Source organism: Rousettus aegyptiacus, unplaced genomic scaffold (genome assembly GCF_014176215.1).
Source record: "Rousettus aegyptiacus isolate mRouAeg1 unplaced genomic scaffold, mRouAeg1.p scaffold_m13_p_3, whole genome shotgun sequence".
Lineage (NCBI taxonomy): Eukaryota > Metazoa > Chordata > Mammalia > Chiroptera > Pteropodidae > Rousettus > Rousettus aegyptiacus.
The window spans coordinates 19,234,679-19,259,825 of record NW_023416306.1 but is presented as its reverse complement, the minus strand read 5'-3'; the positions used below and the strand labels follow the sequence as shown (position 1 = coordinate 19,259,825).

General features: G+C 37.1%; 1 protein-coding gene across 1 annotated transcript in view; it reads right to left on the bottom strand.

The window, feature by feature from the left end:
• Positions 1 to 24,872, bottom strand: part of SVEP1 (sushi, von Willebrand factor type A, EGF and pentraxin domain containing 1) — a 136,483-nt gene extending 111,611 nt beyond the window's left edge. Inside the window, exons 1-2 of the mRNA XM_016130010.2 lie at positions 23,861 to 24,872; positions 2,554 to 2,809 (exon numbers count right to left, since the gene is read on the bottom strand). Of these exons, the coding sequence (XP_015985496.2) occupies positions 2,554 to 2,809; positions 23,861 to 24,391 (787 nt within the window). The 5' untranslated portion in view covers positions 24,392 to 24,872. The remainder of the gene's footprint in view (positions 1 to 2,553; positions 2,810 to 23,860) is intronic.
• Between the last annotated feature and the right edge of the window lie 275 nt (positions 24,873 to 25,147).

Below are 25,147 nucleotides of genomic sequence, written 5' to 3'. Positions count from 1 at the left end.
AGATGCAGCAGGAAGTAACGCAGTCAGTTCCACAGCTCACTCCCCTGGCTTCCACACCAGCAAAGCTCCACTGCCTCAGTGTGAGGTCAGGCAGCAGTAACCAGATCTACAAAATCTTCATTCAAATACAGAAAGAAAACTACAATCCTGACTGCTGTATAAAGGAATTGCTTGTGAGCTACTGAATAAACAATAAATAGCATCAATTCTATAGTTATTTGGTTAAAGACTTAGATGAATGGCACCAAGAGAGTTGAATAACAGAACCAGGATCTGGTTTAATCTCTCATTTTTAAGTAAATTATTATACTGAGGTGAGGCATGTTAGGAATTCAACAACTCAGTCAGAGCTGTTCAGACAGTGACTTAACAGAGTTGTTGAATATGACTGATCAAGAATGGATGGCCCAGTCTCAGGCAAATCATAAGTTCCATTTACTATGTTGAAGAAGTTCAAAAGTCTTAGCCCAAATTCCAATACTAGGTCCATGGTGCTAAGCCCAGATAGAGTGATGGGCCCATGGACTGTAAGACACATGGATTGTAATTGAATACCTGGAAAGGAGATTGGTGATGCCTTCAATTATGGAACATCTGTCTCTATTCATGAAAACTCTGAACAATAGACAAGGTCAAAGTCAACGGAAGACTCCAGCCCCAAGAGAAAGAGACCAGTACAACCAAACATTCTATTAAAGCTCTATCTAACAGACTATATGTGGGTGAAAGGTCTACAACATGGAGACTCAACTCTGAGACATTAGGCTGTAAACTTATTTGGTAGAAGAGCAACTTAGAGAGCAAGAAAAATCTAGCTATTAAGACTGGTACACTGGCTTCCAGGTCTGGAAGAGAGATAAGTACACAAGTCACACACTGGAGAAACTATTATTCTGTAACCTATGTCTATTGAGAACGGCCAAAAACATGAACAGTCTTGAGAGCAAGAGTGGATCCATCTAAACTAAAAGTAGCTTCAGGAATATAGAGGCTGGGAAAACGAGGCTCTTTGCCTTTGACCTGATCAGATCTTTTTAGTAAAAGAAGGATCTTCTCTTACCAAACCTGGAAACTCAGAGAAGTATACATTCTAGATATTCATTTATTATAATAAAAGTGATGCCTTCTAAACTCATGCTGTAATATTGTAACCAAAAGATGACTCTGTGCCACCCAGTTTCTGGGTCAACTCACATTAGGGTAGAAGGTCCCAATCCTACATGACGGAAAGATGAAAGACTGGAAATTAGTCCTTTCCAACATAGCTCATAGAACCTATAATTTCATAGTTCCTTCTAGTAACACACCACCCTGCTTTCCCATTCAACATAACACTTTTCCCTAAAAAAAGGAGAAATGAAGAAAGTCCCCGTTATTGAACTTCTGCCATGTGCTAAATACTATGCCTGGTGAAATTTTAAACATTTTATTTAATTCTCCAGATAAAACTATGTTGTATACAATATCTCCATTTTAAAAGCAAAGGTAACTGAAGCTTATAGATGTTAAATTGCTTATGGTAATTATCTTGGACAGTTATTGAGGGCTTAGTATAATAGGCTTTCAGTAACTTTCAAAATCACTTTATATGTATTAAGCCATCTAATTCTTATAATAAACCTATGAGGTAGGTAAAATTCTCATTCTCTGTTCTATCAAAGATAAACTTAAGGAGTGCAAAAGTTAAATAATTTGCCAAAAGCCCCTCAGCTAGTGGATAGCTAAGTGGGATTTTCTGCTGTACCCATAGTTGACCTGAGATCTTGCCCTAAAATCTTCTCTTGGAACTACAGTAGATGTGAGTTTTCATGAACATCACTAATTGCTTGAAACCTCATGTTGCCAAGATTTGCTGAGCAAATCGAATCTTTCACATGGATATCTGCAAGAATCCAGCTTAATTTGCTATGTGGCTTTGATCTGAAGCTAGATCTCGTCTTCTCCTCCTAATCTACACTTTTTCTTGTGGCTCCACAAGACACATGCCCATATGCTTGATAGTTCATCTATCTTAAATCATACAACTAAACATCCTTATAAATGATGGTTTCATTTCCTGTTGGGATAATGCTCTTCAGTTTATACATAAGGATATTTATCTTCAAATTATCAGGTCAAGAAGTATGTGTTAAGTATTTACTATCCCTATATCTTCATGTGTATTTCTAGGAAACATTCTGGTGAGATTCTGAAAGTTTATTTCATCTTTCCAGATAACTGTGAATGAGATCAAGGCTTCTCATTCTGTGTGTGGTCTCAAAACACACCTAAATTCATTCCATTGATTCTAATGGTTCCTGGTGGGAGCATATGGATATTTTAGTGAGATTATATCACAGCTGTTATAAACAAAACAAAAATTCATGTTGCAAGGTCAGAATGTCATCTGTAATTTTGAAGTTCTACACATTTCATGATACACCAAGGACACATGGGCATCGTGCTCAGAGAAGACTTCATAGGGTTGGTATGACCCTCTGGTGGGTTTCAAGCAATAAGAGAGAAGAAAACCCCATTTAGATGCACCATGTTATGCCATTAGGTTTCCAATACCTTCATGCAATGCCCGGCGAGCTAAAGCCTCAAATTCTTCAAAACTGTGGAGTAGGAAGCAGTGTTCTTCCTTTGGGGTGGAAGCCATGTCATTCAGTTCTCGAATGTTTCCTTGCCATATGCCAAAAGTGAAGATCTCCACTCCGAAATCTTTCAGTGATGCTGCAATCGGTCTAGGATCTCCCCCATTAGAATATCCGTCCGTAATGAGAAATATAACTTTTGTCGAGTTTTCTCTAGAATGATGAAGAATTTGCTGTAATGAAACGGACAGGTAATATGAGTTGTTGTTGCAGTTGACCTACTATGTACTTCCTTTCGTATGTAAAATAGTATTTGTGAAGATCATTAGCATTTCATAAGAGTGAGGAAAGGAACACTGAGCAGTGAAAGTAAAATAGAAATAAGCACAGACTAGAGCCTACCTACAATGGTCTCACAGAACCACAATAAACCTTAAAACCATTTAAAATGCAGCAGCACTGTCATAGGCCTTGCTAATGAAGAACAGCAAGTATTTATGAAATGAATTTTTATTAATATTATCACTTACTGTTAAATTATATATATAATTTTTTTTTTTATTTTCAGGCTCTCGAAACATGAACTAAATCTGAAAGAAAATTTAACAGAATATATCTTTTCCAGAGTTAATAATGACCAACCTCCTTTCTATATTTGTTTTTCCACTGCTCCTCCAATATTGCAGAATTGATGCACTACATTTTTACTGGGACCACCCAGTATTAGCACAAAATCAGCTATTTTTAGTGATGCCCTGTCTTTATGAGAAAATACTGATGCTTTTGCTTTATTATTTTTGGATAAGGAGTTATGATTTATAAATGTTATATGCCACCCCTTCTCTGTCGATAGAAGAAAAGATAAAAACTTTTTTAAAAGGCATTTATTTACTGCCACTGATACTTGGTAAACTGTAAAGGCACAAGAAATCGAACCGTGACTCCGGCATTGCAACTAAATTTCCTGTTGTTGCTTTTCATTATAAATTGATAAGAAAGGTAAAGACGTACCAGGGTATATTTTCTGTCAAGTTTTTAGAAGGTATTCTATGTTTATTAGGCAATAATTTAAGAAACACTATATTCAAAAAGTAGGAACAACGATTATATCCTGTTTTGTTAAAGTCAGAAAGAGATGATATGATTTAAAAGATAACTGCCTCAATTCACTTTAAGGGGCACACTCAGCTGAAGATCCAGACTGGATCAGATTATAAAATTCATGTTTATAGAAAGCATTCTTCATTAATCTATAATCATTAGGCATTGATTCCAATTCAATAACCCTTACCCAAATTCCTAGTGTTTGTGAGTTAAAGATAAAGCCATTAAACCTTCATTTAAAGTCAATTAAAATAAACTAAAAATGACTCTGGAGAACATCTGAAAAGCCCATAATTTAAGAAGTATTCAAATATCTCACGCCGCCCCTTCTCAAAAACCTACTACTAATAGCTAGTAAAGCCTACTAAGGACATGCCGAAGAGAATTAGAAACCAGCCTGAAGAAGTAACTTTGGCCAAATAAAGTGAATTAGAATGCTAACAAAAAAATAATCGGAATGCATTTAAGTTTGTAAATATATACATAATTTATATATATAAATATATATAATTTATATATAATATGAAATATAACATATACATATTTCAGCTAGTACATGGCCCAGGCAAAACGCCCTATCAATATAAATAATCATTGGAATGGATTGAAATACATACGCACGCTTTTTTTTCATTCAGTACTACCTCTGGGGAAAAATCCAATTATCTGTTTTGGATGACATAAAGCTAGATATTATTTTATTTGTCTCTAAAATTGTACATCCATATTCAAAAGGGCGCTCCCAGTTCGAGCACTCCGAGATGTATCAAGTTGTTTACACCATCCTTGCTCTTTCTGAGTTGTTCCACTCTGAAATCATAACCTAATCTCCATGGACACTCCCCTAAGTTTTTGCTCATTTTGACTACTCTCTCTTCTATAAGACCATGGCAGTAAGCTATGAGCAAGGCACTAACAATGAGACTTTTGATAGAGCAGAAAAAAAGGAACTTGTCTTTTTCAATATGGCATTCTCAACAGCGCCTGGCACACAGGATGTGCTCCTCAATCTTTATTCAATGAATGAATTAATGAATGAGTGGAATGGATAAACTCTAGGATACTCTGGAATTAGTGGAATGAATTGGTCTTGAGTGAGCACTAGGATTGTATAGAATATCTGTGTGGGTGTTTGTGTAGGCATGGGTACACAAGCACTGTATTTGTATAGTTTTGTACAAAAAAAAAATACCAAGTTTTCTTTTTGTGCCTTTATTGTTCTTCTGACACGAACAAATATTATCTTGTAATATTAATTTTAGCTCATGTCAATAACATTCCTTAACATCCAGGTTAGGATGTTAAGTGGACATTTCTTGCTGTACTACTTCTTACATAAACAACACTTTAAGCTGTGGTTTTATTTTTCTTCTTGAGGGGACCTGGTGAATATTTACAGGAACCATTCTATTTGTTGGCAAGACAATATATTAAGCTTAAAATACTAAAAATAATAGCAGGACTAGTAATCCAAGCAAAGAATTACACAAGATCTGGGTTTGGAATGTACTTTAAAGATAGAGGAGGAGTGGATAATTTACTGAAAATCATTTGTTTCTCTCTCCCAATCTTTGTGCTTTGTCATACTTGGATAAAGACATAATTCAATAAAAACATTTTTTTATCCCATAGATCTAAGAAGTAAATAGATCCGTGGTAATATTTGTGGAATGTGGCAGAGACCTAGCATTTGACTCTTTTTAGTGTTCCTGAAATGGTTTACATCATCTTCTAGCCTTTGTAAAGCATTTAAAACATAGAATTTTTTTTTTTTGGTTCAGAATATTGAATGAGGCAAACCCTTTGCTGCCAAAGAAAAACTCAACATGAACTTTGTATGGCAAAAGGTTATCACCATCTGTATTGTATCAAGCCTCTGATTAGCTTGTATAAATATCTGGGAGGGAAGTAAGCTCCCCTTGTCCAGCCATAGTCATTAGAATGATAAAAATGCAAGGTTGTGTAACATTGTTCTAACACCCGAGATCCATCACCATTACACAAGATTGCAACCCCCTCCCCCAAACCCACTCCAGTCAGGCCACAAGAGAAATATTTTGAAAAATGATCTTGAAAGAAAAAAAAGAGGTCACAACAAATCTGACTTGGGGACAATATTTGCCCTTGGGCTCCATTAATTAAACTCCATGTGGATATAATTTCAACTGCAACACGAACTCAGCTGTGAGAAACCACCACAGCCAACCTTGAGTGATGGTTGTCGTAAGTCGTCTCTTAAAATTCTTGACTTTTTGAACTATATCAGAGCCGTTCTCCTCCAGGGAGCAGAAAACTAGTAAATTATGTCAGTGTTTCAGCTTGTTTTCCACATTTTCTTTCCCTGTTAGGAAACATTAACTACAAACAAGACACCATAACCGACAATAATACTTTCCTCATCCTTTGAATTCTAAACTTTCACCAAACTTCATTTAATGTGAATACTCAAATATTCTCCAGTTTAAAGAATGTTTCTTGTTTTATATTTTCGAATAGTATTTCTGGGAAAATAAGTTATTCATCTGTTGGTTCCTCATTTTCTGGACTTCATCTATTCTATCATTTTTTTTCATTTTTATCTCATTCTACTCCATCCTGAATTTGGTAGAAATGTGTCACGCTTTTCTTCCATATCACAGTTTGGTTTTATGTAGTGTTGTTTCTCTTCTCTTCTACTTGTAATTAAGAATTAATCTTGTCATTGCATTTATTTTCCTTGTTACTGTAGACAAGCTCTGGGGAGGCCTGAACAGTGGGTCCTATAAACTCAGAGACCCAAAGTAACCACAAAAGATGCTCTGAATGTAAAAATTCCTAAATAAAAGCAGGTCATGGTGGGTAGTCATGTTTTTAGCTTGTAGCTTCCTTGACAAAGATCAGTCTTTACCGTAAGTGAGCATGTGCATTGTCTTTGTGCATCTGAGATAGCATACCTTTGAAATGTCAGCATAATCTTCTTTTTCAGACCCATTATGGAACATCCACTGTACCAGAGCAGATACCATACAACCCGGCCATTGTTATCTTATTCCTGAATCCCAGAGATTTCCCTGCTTTGCTTTCTCCCGCTCCCTTAATCTACCACCAATAGATTTCATGTAACCCTCCTTACGTCTCCTTTGATTCTAATTTATAAAATAAGCTGCGAAACTGCCATTCTCTGGAGCATTTTCTTAATCTGTTGAGATTTTGCTTCCTGGCAATTGTCATCAGTTTGGCTCGAATAAACTCATAAAAATTCTCAAGTTTGAACATTTATTACGTCAACATTACAATATTTCTTTATTTTACACAGTTCTCTTTATTCCTTTCAGCTTCTCCGCCAGTTTTGCTTTCATTTCGGTCCTTTATCTCCTCACTTCTCATCTCCATTTTAATGTTTTATTTACTATGTTAAGTACACAAAACAAATGCTTTCTAGGGTACTGTTCTGTTTTTCATAGCAAATTCTTGTACTGTATCTGTGTCTTACATTCTCTCTTTTTTTAGCACAAAATTTTCAAAGAAGTCAGACAGTTTTTTTCCTTTTTCCTCATCCATGAATGAAGAGCTGTATCCAGTCATAGTGTTTGCAGCAAACAATAAACTGGGTAAAATGAGTGTTAGGATCCATGGCTATAATACTTGCTATTATTATTATTATTAAAACAAACTGATAACCTACCAAGTGATCACTGAAAAGGGTTAAAAATAAGCCATGCACTGTATCTGTTCAAAAGAGGGTCTAGACCAGCACTGTCCAATAGAACTTTCTGTGATAATTGACATGTTATCTGCTTTGTTCAACAGCCAGTAGCCACATGTAGACACTGAACACTTAAAATGAGGCTATTGCAACTGTAGAACTTAATTTATAATTCTATTTAATTTTAATTAATTTAAATAGCCACATCAGGCTAGTGGCTATAATATTGGACAGTGTGCGTCAAGATCGATATAGCCTCATCCCAGGGGGAACAAATACAAGTCTAGAGCAAGCCTATGAAAATATTGTGTAAATGTAAGAACTGCGAAATCAACTTGAAGATTTAGAAGAATACTAACTTAATATTGAAATAAGAAAATAAGCACAATGAAATGGTGTTTGTGTCGCTAGGACTTAGAAAGTCAAAGCCTCTACAGAAACAGGAACTAAAAGCCATAGAAAGAGAACAAGCTAAGAAGAAAACAGGAGAGGGATTTGATAAGAATGCAAGGAAACCAAAAATGAAAGACAGAAATCTACATTGCTGGTGGTTAAGATAAAATGTTAGAAATTCAGACTGATCAAGCTTAGTACAAATTTTAGTGTAGAAAGCTGCTATCTCACTAATAAACCAAGAAGCACAATTACAAATAATTACTTCCAAACTGATTCAAATAATATTCAAAAAATCTTTCTCCTTTATTCAATAAGGCTTATTCCACAAATGCAAAAGATTAAAATTAGTAAATCTTTTGCGGTAGTACAACACAATAATTGTCACGATTAAAAGAAAAGAATAGTCCACAATGCTAAAAAGGAAACAAATAAAATTAATTTCTCTTTTTAATAAAAAATTAGGACTAAAAAGATAACATCATTAATATGATAGATTCCCTTAAAGCAACAATGCAAATCATGCTCAATTGTGAAAAAAGCTTATTGCTCAACTAGAGAAGAAACAAATCAATCATTCTAAGTACATCTACTATTATTTAAAATCCTTTTGAAATTTTTAACCAGAGCAATAAGACACAAAACCAGAAGAAATATTGCACTTCTTAAAGTTTCTGCTCTTCAAAAAATCAAAACTAGAAAGCAAGGACAAATTGAAAAATATAACCATTATGCTTATCAAATAAGGTATTTAAGTCCTTAAAATATGAAGAACTTTTACTTATCACTAAGAGAAAGAAAGAAAAAAATAATAGAAATGTAGGTGAGTATTTTGACCAAACAAAATGAAGACCAAAAAAATTATATTTTTGTTAGAAAATGTGAAAAAGATTTAACTTCACTAGTAACCAAAATAATGTAAGTTAAATAATAGTAATACTATTTTTAAATACTTGTTAAATAATCAAAAATTAAAAAATTTTTATTGTAGAATATGTAGAGAAACAAACAGATACTTCTGTTTGGAATGTCACCTGGACTGGTAATATTTGGAGTATAGCATGATGAAGTGACTAATGCCTTAAAAATTTCACACTATTTGAACTTAAATTCTGCATCTAAGGATATCTGAAGGAAATAACTATGGATACACATGGAAGATGATCAAAAGGATGTATACCACAGAATAATTACCAATAATAAAAAAAATGGAAACTGATTATATAACTTACAGTGCAATCATATATCATTACCATGATAGTATTGAATAATATTAAATTTAAAAGTAGATACCAAACACAATTTTATTACATTTGTGTGCATATATGTGTGAATGTACAGCATGTATATGCACGTATGTATGAGTATGATAGATAATATATACATCAAAATGTTGATTATGTCCTAGTAGTAGTATATTTAAGAGTTTTTATTTACTTTTACTTCAGTTTTATATCATTTCCAAATTTTTTCTTTCTCCTTTCCTCTATTTTCCCCCTGAGGAAGGATGTGAACTCAGAAATTCATGTCTTACTTATAGACTAATGATCCCTAAATCTATGCCAAATTAAACTTGTAAATACCCAATGGGAAGTTTCAGCGGCCCAGTATACAGCTCTGCCTGAACACGCCACAGGCCTCTCAAACTCAACATATTCTCTTCATGCACAAACAAGGGTTCTCTTCTTTTGTTTTCAAGATATATCAAATGTAGAATCCATTGATACACTCACCCCATAATTATAGTTAATGCTTATATATCTGACTATATCCCAAGCTAGATTGCCAGATACTATATTCGATGATTGACCCTTATATTCTTTTACTCTATTGCTGATCAAAAAATAACTATGAAATAAGTGGACGAAATAGAAAAACAAACAAATGTCTTAATTTTTACTAGCTGTATGTTCGACATGCAGAATAAACTAATAAATTCTAGGCCAAATGTTGTTATGGGGAATCCTCTTTTGCAATTGTGAAATGAAAACTCATATAAATATTATATTTAAATTTATTTCTCCAAATCCATATTGAGCCTCTATTATATACCAGGTACTGTGCTATGAATTTTTAGTCATACTATTTGATGATATAACAGAACCATTAACTGAAAACAAACAAACAAAAAGTAAAACAATGACAAATGTATAACCAGGAAGAGTATACTGCCATAACTAAGCTTTCTTCTTTAAATTGTAATGTCAAATCAATCATATTTGGTATGTCTCATTTATTTTAAGTATTTACTCAGGCTTCATAAACTGAAATTCTAGAATGAAAAATGAAATGTTGGCTTGAGTAACATTTAGGCTATTTATTACAGTCTAGCCAAATCACAGAAGAACCAGAGGGTCAAAGAAGAACTTAATCCCAGATTTATGGTCACAGAGTTTTTCCACCCACATACATGCTTTAGTTATTAAACATGGACACAAATCATTTTGAAATGGACCCAGGGGGACAGTATATCAAATTGTGAAATGGTGTGCACGAGTTGATGAGTAGCAGACTTAATCCAGACCATAAAATAACAACAGAACAAACACGCAAAAGACCAAACATATATCTAATAATGCCAAATTCCGTCACTTGTTGTATAAGCACATAGAAATAAATAAAATCTGGATAGCAAAGAGTAAAGTTATCAAGTTCCAAATGAAAATTAGAGGGCTGACATATCACTCTTAAACAAATTGCTAATTTACTACAAGATAATAAAATCAAATTCAACACTATATTAATGCCGTTATGAATAACTTGGTTAAACGATTTCAGTTGATGTGTTCAATGACTATACAACATGACCAAGTGGCAATTAGCCCATAAAGTCAAAATGAGGATTTATTCATGTGCCTCACATCAAGATGTCAAAGGAAAAAGATATTCTCAAATGACATCTGAACAGCAGTTTTGAGATTTTACAAATGACTCAGGCAAAGAATAGAGAGGTACAAACCAACAGGCAAAATCATGTTTGAAGCATTCTCACTAAATTCAGGAACGAGGTGAGAATGTTCCATCACTTCTATGTGGGAAGTCTAGCCAATGTAATGGGGCAAAAAAACCTAAATAAGTATAATAAACTATTACTTATATTTCACATGAAGGAAAATCAAAAAGAAAATATTGAGAGGTGTTGAGAATGCATTCTGCATAATAATAACTATTTTAGAAGCAAAGTTTTTCAGTAATAACTTATCAGTAATAGGAGATTTAAAAATTCAGTTGTGGTATAGCTACATGATAAAACATACTTGAAAGGTAATTTTAACATTTTATAGTATGGAAAAATATCATTGTGGAGCTTTAAAAATAAAAACTAGAGAAAGTGTTTTTGATTCATATTTACATGTAATAATTACATATGCACCCACACACATAAAAAGAGTAAGAGACTAAAACTGTAATTATATTTTCCTATTTTATCTAAAATTATTAATGGATATATCATTTCTATAATAAGAAAAAATAGCAAAAATTACTTGTAGAGAAATACTTGCAAATGGAAGGTAGAAAAGACTTTTTCATGGTTATCCTTGAGTTAAAGGTATTTGCAGTTTCAAGATAAAAAGTTATAGAGAAGTCTTAACCATACTTGGTTGTCAATAAATATTGGATATCTACTCAATTAGGGGACTTTTGGAAATATATAGGAATCTCTCTCCTAGCTGAAGAGCAGGCAGAAGAAATGAGCCTCAAGAGGGACTGGAAAAGGAACAACCAGGCCACAGGAACCACAGGGGCTGTGCCCTCCAACCTTCCATCTGCATCCTGTGAGGCCACACTGCACATTGCCTCAGCTCCTGTCTGCACAGCTTTATTCACTCCCCCTTGCACTGATGAGATGTCTCTGGTCTGTGCACAGTCATAACTCAATATGCTCTACCTAATGACAAAAACAAAAACAAAAACAAAAAAACTACCCCCTCAGAGCTCTTTGTGTCCTAGTCAAGATTCCCAGGAGAGAGAATATAAATGATCCAACTTAACCTCTGTGTTGCCACCTCAATCCAAACAGAAAGGGACAAGCCCCATAGGTGGGTAAGTGATTAGGAAGAGAATGGGCGTGGCTCTTAGTGAAAACGGCTGTTGGTTGAGATGGACTGCAGGAGACATGAGCTACAAAGAAAAGGAAAAATCCAATGCTATGCCTAGACTCATCCATCAGAAAAATTGTTTTAGAAATTTATCAGGTCAAATTGTCCTTCCAAAAAAAGCACCAAATTGCCAGGAAACACAGTGTAGAGATTGGGAGAATTCAAGTGTAAAAATATTACTGAGAAAGTAGAAAAATGTCATTTATGATTCAGAGCTGTCAGGAAAGAAATGATGTCTTTTTACCAGGTATTTAAAGAGTAAGCAGGAAGGTAAAGTTTAGCAGTTTAGAATATATGAAAGACACAGAGAATCTAACCATTATATTGTAAATATTTGGGCTTCAGCAACAACTCAATGCTAAAACTCATCAAAAAGCCAGACATATTTCAAATCAAATATAGTGACACATGGGAGATTTGAAGGGGCAAAATTTGAGGAGAGATTTTAAGTTCATGAACTTATTATATATTTTATTATAGTTATCCTAAATTTATCAAAAAAAGCATTTAATTGTGACATATATTAGCAATCCAAATAAATGACATTTGGAAGTTTACCTTTTCTTTTTTGTTGTTTTGTATCTTTTAAATGAATAACCATGCAATGACCTTTATAGAGAAAAAAATTATGCATATCACTTTTAAAAATTAAAATTAACTCCCAAGTGATTTACAGTTGTTTGCATAGATTAGCTTATAAAGATTTTTTTTCTTTTGTGAAATGGGATGGCATATGAAAAAAAGAGGATTATTATGATACAAGGGAACATTGAGTATCCCAGATTAGGATACATTAAATTTAGGCGGAAGACCAAGTTTTGCACAGAGGTTTGGCATGTAAATTTATAAACTTTAGTTTACACTGCATGATATTTTGAGATAGGAACTAGATGTATTAGGACTAGAAAAACTGATTTGGCTTGAGTCACGTTTTTATTTGAATAAAGGGTGTGAGGTTGAGTACTGACCTTGGATTAGGGGAAGCTAAGAATACGGCAAACTAGATAAATGAAGAGGACAGTTGCCGATGTGTTACAAGTAGAAGATATGCTCTTGCACTGCTGCAGTGGCTTGGTCTCTGCAATGATTGGCAGATACATCTATCTGTTAAGGGACCTGAGGTGGGAGACGCTAGCAAGTGTAATTACACTGTATAAAATGGTATCTGAGAAGTGATTCCTCAGACTGATTGAGAACAAAGGAGGTGAGGGAAGAGAGTGATCACTTGAGATTATCGTACACTTTAAAGAGTACCCATTCAAATGACAAGTCTCCAAACGTCTTAGTCCTGTGTCTCTTAGTTTGTTCCACATTCACATACCCAAGTTCCCCTCATGGCTGCCCTCTCTGCCTCATGTCTTTCCAATGAACCTGGTTGGTGAATATTTATCAGTGGGTCTTGAATCTACTAGATCTTCTGACAAAAGAGCACAGAGTCAATATTACATGGTGGTTAAGAATTTAAACTTTGGCCCAGACTACCCGGATTTGAATTGTACCAGCATTGTGACTTTGGTCAAGTTACTTACATTCCTTGTGTCTCAGCTTCCTCATCTTTGGAGATAATGATAATAACCTAACTGAGCAGATTTCTCTGTTGCAAAGATTTAATGAATTCATATAGGAAAAGTGCTTAGAGTGGTACCTGGCAAGTAGTAATTACTCATTTCCATTAGCATGACAGGAACATTTAACGTGTTGCTAGAATATGTCTGTCAAGTGGATACCAATTATAATAAAACCCACATTTCAGTCTGAGCTATGAATGAAAACAAGTAATCATATTTGCGGAGGCTGACAAGATAGGATAGAGGATTAGGGAAAATTGTGACTCTATAACCAGTAACCACACAACTCTACCAGAGCCAAGAAGTGAGTCATAATGCTCTGGACAGAAGAGCAGAAAAATAACTACTTAAACCTGTGCTGTTATGAGGATAATATTACAGAAGTGGTTAAAGGGTAGCACTGACAGTGACGTGGACAGGGGCAGGAACCCAAGAGAGTCTGCGGATTCCCTGTGAACATCCTGGATGGAGTTCTCTCCAGAGGTGTTGTGGGCACTTGCTTCCTTGACCAGATTTAGGGGAGAAAACCTAGAGATTCATACCTGTCTGAGATTCTACTTAACTCTATATGTTGTTCTCATGAAAATGTGGTTTGAAAGGTAAAGTATTATTCACCCCATTATAATCTATCATTTAAAAAGTCAAGCATTTGTTGCTGATTCCTTTGAGAGGATGGCATAGCTATCCTTTTTTATAGTTAGTAAATATATTAAATAGACTAAAATTAAAACTATTAAAGATATGTCTTTTCAAGCACTCTAAAGTTATCATGAATACCATTTTTTATTGGTCTTGCAGCAAATATAAAGTCAAATAAGATGTGATCTCTGTCCTCAACAAGCAGAGGGGCAGCAGATGTCCCTTAGACAATAAGTGCTGCCCATGTTGACTAGGATCACCTCCCAAATAAGCTACTTGCACTTGAATCCTCATCCCAGGTTCTGCTTCTGGCACTGGCCGTGTCTCTGGCTGGCTTTGTCTCCATTAAGTAGGCACAGCTGCAAATCAAGGCTTCTGCCCAAGTAAATTTCCAACCAGTATAGAGAAAGCTGGTCTCCCCTTCACTCAGCTGCTGGAAGGAGAAAGCTCTCCATGAGGTTCAGGAGGGATCTGCCTTTCAGTATGAACACTGCTCTCCCCAGAGATCCCAGTGTCTGCTCTGCTTCTCTGGCTCTATTTTTCACCCCAAATGTCTGTGGTATAAGCGAATGAATCGGGTACTGAGTGGGGAGAGTCATGATGAATTTCATAGGGCCTGTTCAGCACAGTATTCAAGATCTCTGAGGAAATGCACAATCTCAATCGTTGCTGACTCTTTTTTAAAAAAATGTGGACTACTCAGTGCTCCTTAGTTTAAGCCCTGGGTCCTGGTGCCACGTCTGGGAACACAAGGTCTCATATAATATCCTGTTGCAGATGAGTACTTAAAATATGGAGTTTTATGACTGATTAGATACACATAGCCTAAACTTTGGTGTCTTGATTGCTAGGAAATTCCAACAATAACTGCCTAAAATCATCGCTTTTGGAACAACGATAAAAAGTCAAGCATGCATATTTTGAAGGCGATCGTAACTAAAAAGAGAAATCTTGGCTAGAAACAGTACTGTAAAAAACAAATAAAAATTGCTTAATTTCTTTCCAAGTCAATTTTAGATTCATCTGGAAAGGTAGAGCCTAGAAGATCAGATTAAAATGATAAGGGCTTACTGCAGACACAACTCAACTGACACAGGTCAAAATGAGTGAGCCAAGTTGAAAGAGATGCCGATATCAAAACACACTATCAAACAACACATCTGAATGTGTCTGAACCCGCTCCATCAGCAGCCTCAGGCAAACCGACTGCCTTTTACTGACTAGGAAAAAAATCACAATGAAAAAAATGAAGCTTAAATTCTAGAGAAGGAGAATTAGTTGTACACAATGGGTTGTTTGAGACAATTATTTCATTTACATGCGATACCACTACAAGGGTTAGAGAACACATCCTTCTTGCCCAAGTATATTCTTTGATGAGTATTACCAACGAGCATGAGAGACTGACAAAGCAGTGGGTCAGCATCCCTCTGTGTGTGCGACAAGCCAAAAGACGGCCATGTTCTCCTGCCTTCTCAGCAAGGTGATGGAGTCAGTTATTTCTACCATCTGCAGCCTCAGCACCCTGCTCTGTGTCACGTCTTGGCCAGCTGTCCCGGCTCCTCTCCTCAGTGGATACCTACAGGTAGCTTGCCAAGCAGCGAAACAATCACTGTCATCTGTGTGCAGTTTTTCATGTGAGTCTGGATTCTCAAGATCCAGTTTGATACTAGGAGAGAGGAGAGGGACAGGTGGGGTGAGTACCATGGTCTGTAGGATCAGTGCTTTCAATCCAGCAGAATTTTCCAATTCCTAATGGACTCAATGCTAGAGCATTTGGCATTTGACAAAAAAAATAAAATAGACAGAAATTGTTTCATTTCCATTTCCCGATAATACACTAAAGCATCATTTTATCCCTTAAAGTAGAGTTGTACTGTGGAATAGAATGCAGAAGTTCTCATGACTATTTAAGATAAAATCTGAGATGTACAGGATTGTTATACTTGAGACCAACCACTCCAGGCTCTGCCTCCAAATGCCCCAAAGACATGTCTTCAATCGCTTGTGCCCAGGTAGACAGTGATATGTCACTTCCTAGTACGCAATATACGTTCATTCTAATTAACTTTTCAAAATGTAGAAGAAATAGATATATTTAAATAGGTAGAGGTACCACCTGTGGACAAATACTGTTAATATTTTGAATTGTTCTTCCTAGCTTTTTAAAATGCATATATTTTATGAAATTAGACCTTTATAGCTACGGTTTTGTATACTGATGGTAAACACAGAATTTCAGCTCATTTACAACATTTGGATAATTCTGTCATTAAATAACCTTTAAAAATATGATTTTTTGACTACAATATATTTCAGTGGGTACTGCAGTTATGAAAGAAATATGTGTTCTGAATTTGAAAAATCTCTCTTGCTTAACTCTTTACACAAATAAAAGAGCCACTGCTTGAATGACCTCATGAGAAAGGCAACCCAGAAGACAAATTCTTTAAAATCTTTTCATAAAGATTGATAAGAAAATGTACCCACTAGTGTGTGACAGATTTCATTTTCTCCCCACTATCATTCATTTTGAGGGAAGCACTGTAATGACATTCACACATTATAACAGTAGCTCTCACAGAGTTTTCCTATCCACAATTGGCCCCTACACCAGAGCAAGTTACTGTACATAAGCAGACTCTGTGCCAGAAATCCATGCTTTATATGGCCTGTGTGAGATTTAGAGAACACTCTTAAAATTCTATGGGAAAGGCAGAGACAATAGATAACAGGAAATTCCTTCTAATGCAGAGGCCTCTTAACCTGACAGCTTACTCTAGAAAAGCCAAAGAAGAACCACGTTTTCCTGAGAAATGTTCATTTGGGTTTACTAAATCGACAATGAAATACTGATTTTATTTCATAGTCTGCATCTTTCCCCACCACTCTCAGTAATAATCTTTAACTTGGGAGTGAATGCCATGTTATTTAGAAGCTTCCGGGAAACAGAAAATTTTCTGTTGCCAAGTTTAAATGAATTGCTCTGGAACTTTGATAGTTTTTACTGGAGAAGTTAACCCAGCACAAGGACGAAGGTATTTTTTAGTTACACAAGGCCTGACTCTTACATCTTGAGTTGGGCCAGGCCATTGACCCCTAAGTGAGAAAGGAAGTGGGATTTCCGGACATCGCCTTGATTATACACACGCTCTTCCTAACACACTGGTACGGCAAAGACCACTGTCATTTCTTCGGCATCCAACCTCTCCTTTCTCTTTAGCAATAAAGTTCCATAAAACTAAGGGCGGGCATGAGATAAAGTTTCCCCAATGACGCCCACATGGAGGTATCATGTGATTGCCAGAGAGTCTCCTTAAAGGGAGATGTGACTGTCTTTACCTTCTTCTCTTTCCTGGAGTCTGGAATAAGTCCTGATGGTAGGGGCTCCCATGGCCATCTGAGACCACGAGGTGACCTGAAGGTGACAGAGCAGAGAGCTGAAAGGAAGGACTCTGGGTCCCTGAAGATATCACAGAGCTGCCATATTAGCTATGAATTTTCTCATTTTCTATTTGAGAGAGAAATAAATGTTTTCTGTTTAAACCAGTGGTACCTTAGATTTTTCTATTACACCCAGCTAAACCTAATGCTAGCTAATTAATTGGGTTAAAAAGGAAGCTCAGAAGATAAACTACAAGTATTTATACTATCTCAGGCACTGCCAATGATTGATCCACATAAGACCATGGAAAAGCAATCAAGGACCACGTGATGAAGTTCCAGTGCCAGGTGGGGACTCTAATGAACTGAGAGAAATCACACCAAGAATTGCTATATATTCCAATTTGCTGAGCTAGCCCAAAACTCAGATTTTTAAAAAATGCTATCTCCTGATGTAAAAATATCTGCCAAAATTTTTTAAAATATGTATTGAATATACATATTTTAAGACATACATGTATATGATTGATATATGTACATAAATACATATACACATTGAGGGACAATTGAAATGCACCCATGGGAAGAAAATGGCCCTGAAGCCATGGTTTTTGTCCTCTGAGTCAGACTGTTTGGCTTTATGCAATATTTTTGAATCTCTGGAAAAGGAATCTCCTATGTCTCTCTGGCTTTTGATACAACTCAACATATGGAGGTAATATAGTAAAAATTGGGTGGGGATGGAGAATGGGGTGAAGGGGAAGAGGAAGACCAGATGACAAGTCAGAAGACTGAAAACCAGGTTGACTTCACCTTTAGCATTTCCTTAGCTCTGTGATTAGCATTTAGTTATCTAACCCTTCCTAGTAGCGAAGCCTTTTCTGGAAAACGGATCCCGAGCACATGTGTACACCGAGGACATTGGGGATGATTTTCCTATTCTTTGACCAGAGAAGGGAAGTAGGACAGCGCAGTCCTCCCTCTCTCTGTCTAAGCATTCACAGTGTTTGACCAAGTATTCTCATAATGCATTTCAACCAAGCAAAATAAGCTGCTGGCAGCCAATAATGATAAGTGTCTTTAACAGTAGCAGTAGGTGTACATTCTTATTGCATACACAGTATCTGATACGCTGGAAATAACACAACTAATAAATAAAACATATGAAAATTCTAGACTAAGAAGATATTCAAATTCAATAAGTAAGAATTATTTACTCTCTCTTCAAATAATGAATTTTAGTACCACTTTAGCCTGGGAAATATACCTGAGGTCTAGATCTATTTTATGCACTGAGGATGGATTCATTCATTCATTCATTCAATCATACTTCTAGAGTTCTGATGGAATTAGAGAAGAAGATCCTACATAAGACCAAAGCAGTATGAGAATGGTTTAGAAGTTTAAGAAGCACAAAGGAGAGAATGTTTCCAGAGGTACATTTAGAAATATATCTTTTCGGCATTAAAAAAGGAACTTAGCTTCCACAACAGTGAGCAATTCTTGACATCTACATCATGTTCTAAGTTAGGAATAGCTGAATACACTGCAGATTACATGACTCCCCCAACCTCTTCCTACAGGAAAGAAAAACTCGAACTTTCCCTATTGCCTTTGCATTAGGGGCATCATAAAAACTGCTACAAAGGCTATTATTGGTTATTGTATGAACACAAAATGGCTCTACTTTTATTCATCAGGGTTTTAATCTAGTGGCATTTCACGCATCTCCAGGTTTTATTTAAAAAACTTAAAAGCAGATATATTTTTTCCCCTTTAGGCTGTGAGAGCAGATTACTCTGCAAGTAAAGGTGTGAACGTATAAAATGATGCTCTTTTCTTGAAGCTAGGAAGAGCTTCTGCCTATCTATTCCTAGTCTTCCGACCCTCTCTACCTCCGATTTTTGGCAAGACAGCACCTTCCCCACCAGAGGATCATATTTCTGGAACAATGAAAAAAAGCAGAATTTGTTTTCAAAGGAAGCTATCATGTTTAGCAGATATTTATCCAAAGTGAAGAGGGAGTGAGGGGCTCTGATTTTATTTTGACATGAAAGACTTAGGAGAAGGAGAATCTTTCATTGATAGTAGAGCCAACCTAAAGTATACAGTTTAGGAAAGGCAATTTATAAATACATGGTGAGGGAAAAACCAAGATAAAAGGTTATTATAAAACACTGATTCCCTGGAAAGGAAAAGCTGAAGAGCTTTCTGTTAATTTTGTAAAAGATTTTTATTTAATTAAGTTCCAGGTGCTAAATCTGCCCCCCTCCCATTCTATTGGTTGTATTTCTGGAAAAATCTATGCTAACTACAGATGTTACTGCTTTAGTCTTTGCACTCCTTTGTGAGTGCTGGGGGTGGTGTCTAAAAAAAAAAAAGGTCTACACTGCAGTTTATCCATTCGAATAAAGTGTGCTAATAGTGTGTCCACACATATACTTCCCATCAGATTGTATAATTCTGACACCAAATAAAAGTCTGCTGTCCTTTTTATTTACTCTATCATGTATGATAAAAGATAACAGCAAATTTCACATTGGTACAGGAAATTCTGCATCTTGAGATTGAGGAGTAAGGTGTCTGACTTGTGAGGATAACTGTGTACTTGCAAGTGTGTATCTATTTGTGTTTATGTATTTGTCTGCCCACATTTGTGTCTGTATATAGTTGTGGGAGCATTCAGATTCAGATGGAAAGATGTGAAAAACTAATTTTTCTGGAGAAAGTAATAACCGCAGAAAAAAATCCCTATGATTTTCAATTTCACATAAAGGCCAGATCGCAATCGGTTCCAATACAACCATTCAATACATACATGAGACTCTGACGAACTGCCTCATTTCCATGAGGAAATGCATAGGCTTCATATCCAAACTCGAACTATACAACTTAACATTTTCAAACTAATTCTGCAATGAAACACGCTTGCCTGATTTCTATGGAAAAATTCATATTCAAACCTCCACGAAGGCCACTTCTAAATACTAGTCATCTTCTATCAATTTTCTCTGAATATCATATTTTAATCATATCTAAGAATGCTCATCAGAGGTTTGGAAAAGTTACAATAAAGACATGTAGGCTTCCAGGTTAGACGAGGACTGAGTCCAGCTGACCCTCTCCTGCATCTTCTCATGACCCAACCAAAATGAGAAAAGATAAAATCAAGGCGAAGTTCAATTAACACAAACTTTCGAGAAGTCTCTGCTTGTTAGATTACAAATGGATCCAGATTGAAGAAAGACACTGGGAACCTTGTTGGCAATTTCACTCTCCGAGACAGGATGTAGGAGTTGGAAGGAGAAAGCTGAAGACAGAGTGGGTCTTGAGCAGAGCAGTGAGTACTTGACTCATTACCCATTTAACTGTTTTGGATCAACAGTACTCAGAGGCCCCACAAACCTGGCCAAGCCAAACAGAGGAGCTAGTACATGGCAAGTTTTCCCCTGATGCAGCAAGGTTCTTCTCTGAGTGGGCCGTGACATCAGGAAGGCCAGCCATTGGGACCTAATGAGTGCTTGGAGTGTAAACAACAGGGTACGGGGTCTGCAAAACTGATCCCTGCCTGCTGTAACTTCTTCAATAAACAGAGCACCTTTAAGGAGTTATTTCATCTCTTAAAGGTAAAAGCCTTTTAAACTTTATAATAAACAAAAAAAGCACAACGGAGAGGAAATTAGACTCAATAGGTTGATAAAATCATAGATGCTACCACCATAAACAAAATTAAAAGGCAAGAAAACACTGAGAAAAAAATTTTGCATCCTACTTAGCAGTAGACAGTTAACACCAAGATTTAACGAGCATTTGGAAATCAATAATTTAAAAACAGACTGACTCTCAAATAAAAAACGGAAAACAATCCCAAAATATTTTAATGAATATTCAAAAAAGAGGAGCTATATATAGACAATAATATATGGAAAAAAGTATTCAGCCTCACTAATAAAAAATCCAATTCAAAATGGGACTCCATTTTTCACATAGAGTTGGGGAGGGATGTTCAAATGATACCAACCTGTGTTGGCTACATCCTAGGTACTGATGCAGGCACTGCACATAGGAGTGCAATTTGGTACTAATTTTCTGTAGAGCAACTTGGCACATGTACTAAAGCTCGTAAAAAACGGGCATACTCTTTGACGCAATAATACCTACTACTTCAGAAATTTACATTAAGGAAATCATTAGAGATATTGGCAAAGATTTAGTCACGCAGTGGCTTTTTTTTTTTTTTTTGGTAACAGCCTATGATAATTGCATAATAAAAATAAAGGTACATACTACAGTAGAATACTGTGTGACCATTTAAAAAATGATAAAGTAGAAGTGTACTTATTATTATGGAAAGAAAACCAAAAATACGGCAGAACAGAAAATCAAGTTACAAAAGAGATTATACAACGCAATCCTTTTGTGGGCAAACATATATGTACATGTACAAGATATGTATACATGTACAAAAACATGCTTATTACTTACACAACTGCAAAAAGTCAAGAAGGGTAGGTATCAAAATATTGCAATGTATTTACAGGAAATTTTGATGCAGAAAACGGTAAAAAAAATCAATGTCTATACAGTAAGAATAATTGTTTACAATTTAATTGGGAAAGATGCCATTCATAATAGCATTATTGAATAAAATATATTTAGGTCTAAATACATGTAGAACTTAATTACTAGAAATCTATAACTTTACTGAATGATATATGTAGTGTAGAATATATGTGTCATTCAATTAAACTGGAAAAAGATGAATGGCCATTAAGCAAATGATGATGAGACAACTGGTCAACTATGTATTAAAAAATAAAATCAGACATTTTTGTCATACCATACACTAAAATGAGTTCCAGATGGATTAAACTGTTAAATGGAAAATGATTTCTCCTGTTTGGGAAATGAGACTGCCATTCTAAGAAGATAAGCAAATATAGGATCTTAAGGACAAAGTTTGATAGATTTGAATATATAAAAATTTAAATCATCCATCTCACAACGCTTCAGTGAACCAAAGTAAAAGGCAGTGAACTGGAAAAACAACTGCAGTATATACAAAAAAGAAAGACCAGTCTCACTATATAGAGCTTTTACAAATCATTAATGGGGGGGGGGGGACACATGTACCATAATCGCAAAACGGGCAAAACTTATGACCAGGTAATTACAAAAGAAAAAATACAAATGCCCAGTAAATGCACTGGGAAATCGTCATTCCCAATAAAACTTAAAAAAACAAAAGATGAATTTGCTAAAATGACACCTCTATTCACCTACCAAATTGGCAAAGATATTAAAAATACTAGTATATGTTATACTGATGGCTGTATGGCAAACTTACTGCTCTGATACTCTGCTGGTGGGAATGTAAATGTATATAATCCTCCAATGGAGAAAAGATAACGTGTATCAAGAAATGTATAAATGTTCATATCCTTTAATTCTGAAACTTTACAAAACTTCTTCATAAAGAAGTAATCAAAGGGGACCACTAATATTTGTGTTTACTATAACTTAATAAAAAACCTGTCCAAAATAGGTTACCAGAAAAATTATGGCACATGTATTCAATGGAATAGTATGAAACTACTGTAGATACATAACATCTATATTATATTAGATATACAATAATGTAGATCATTTCATGATATAACAAATGAAAATGTGGACTACAAAACTGCAAGACACCAATTCGGTTAAAAGTATGTACGGATGTGCATCCTGGATGAATGTTCAACAACATGTAAATAATGGGGTTTTAAGGGTGATGAGATTATAGTTGTTTTTCCTTTTCCTCCTTTGTGTTTTATTATTTACACAAACTTTGGCTTGCTATTATGTGTCAGACATTTCTATATGTTCCAATATTCTTCAGTCGAATATGTATTATTTTGTACTCAGAAAAAGTTAAATTATGTGAAAGTTGGTCATACAGAGCTGACTTCCTCTTCCAGACTAAAAATCTTGTAAAAGATTCAGAGGGCGCACAATGAAATGCATATTGAAAGCATAAAATAACGTAAAAGAGAACTGGGGAAACAGTCAGGTAACTCCACATGTTACCTTTAGAAAGACTTTGTAAAACACACTCACCTGCAGGAGGACTGGTCTGTTCTTCGCAAGCGTGAACGTGGTTAGCATCTTAAAGACCCCTTCCTAAAAGGGTCCTCAAAGACCACCACTTAGGGAACCTGAAGCTTTTAAAAAATCCATTATCCCATTAGACCATCACAACAATAGGAAGGTGGTATGACTCTAATTTTGTGCGTGGGGACGCTTGACTTGGGGAGGTTGTAGCTTGCCCAAGGTTGAAACCTGGGTAAGAGCTGGGCAGACGATGGTGGGTGGGAAGAACCTGGGAGGCAGGGGGCGAGGGCCGGGGTCCGCGGGGGCCGGGTGCCTTACCGCGGCTTGTTGGAAGGCGCCCTTGGTGTAGGTGCCGCCGCCGCGGTAGGTGATGGCCGGGATCTCGCGGCTGAGCAGCGCGCACTTGTGCTGGTGCGCGCGGCGGGAGGAGATATAGTCGACGCGCGGCACCACGTTGTTCTTGGACGAGAAGGTCACGATGGCCACGCGCGTGGCCGTGGGCACCACGGGGAAGTCGGACAGCAGCTTGCGGACGAACTTGAGCTCGCTGAGGAAGTTGGCTTGGCCGACGCTGGACGACTCGTCCACCAGGAAGACAAGCTCCAGGCGCTCGCTGAGCTCCCGCAGCCGCCGCACGCGCCTCCGGAACGACTGGCCGAGCCTCTCCACTTTGCTCTCGGGCGCGTCCTCGCTGGGCGCGGGGAGCGCGGGCAGCCGCCCCGGGGCCCCCGGAGCGGCCTCGGGAAAAAGGCGGAAGCTGAAATTGCGCGTCGGAGCCATCTGCTGAAAGGTCGCCCAGCCCGAAACAAGCGCCAGACCCCAGCAACAAAAGGCCAGGCGCGGCCACATTGCGCTGGAGACGGAGCGGTCGCCCCGGGGCGCAGGCGTCGTCCCGGGCGTGGAGACGCTCGGCGGCCCGGCTCGTGGAGGGGCGTGCGCGGCGCGGGACGGCGGCCGCGAGCCTCAGCGCCCTTTCATCTGACACTGGGGACACAATCCAGACTCCTCCGGCAGCGCGGGGACTCGGGAGGGGACGGCGCGCGTTCTCTGCCTCCTCTCCCTCTCTGTCTCTGTCTGTCTGTCTGTCTCTCTGTCTCCTCTCTCTTCCTTCTTCCCTCTCTCCTCCTCCTTTCTGTCCCTGAAGCCTATAAAATGTTTGAAGGAAAGGGGGCAGTCAAGAAAGATCTCCCGCTTCTCTCCTGTCCCTCCTCTCCCTCTGTCTCTCCCTCTCCGCTCTGCTCTCTCCTGCCTCTATCTCTCTCCTCCCCCTCTCGCTCTCCTCCCGGGATCAAGCCAAAAACTCGGAGATTCCATGACACCAGAACGCCGCGTCTGTCAGGCTGTCAACATACCCTCAGCAAGCGCACCAGCGTCCGAAAGCCCTGATTGATCCCATATGTCTGGCAAGAGCCGCAGAGGAATTCACTGGCGATGGATCCAGATACCGGGAGTGCCACAGTAATTGGAAACATTTTGTAGAGGAAAACACACACACGGACTGGCCAGGGGATTGAAAGCATCCCTTGAAAACTGCTTGCTCACCTTGTGTGTCTCTTCCCCTCCCTGCAGTGGCCCAAAGCCACTGCTTATTTGACTTTTCTGGTG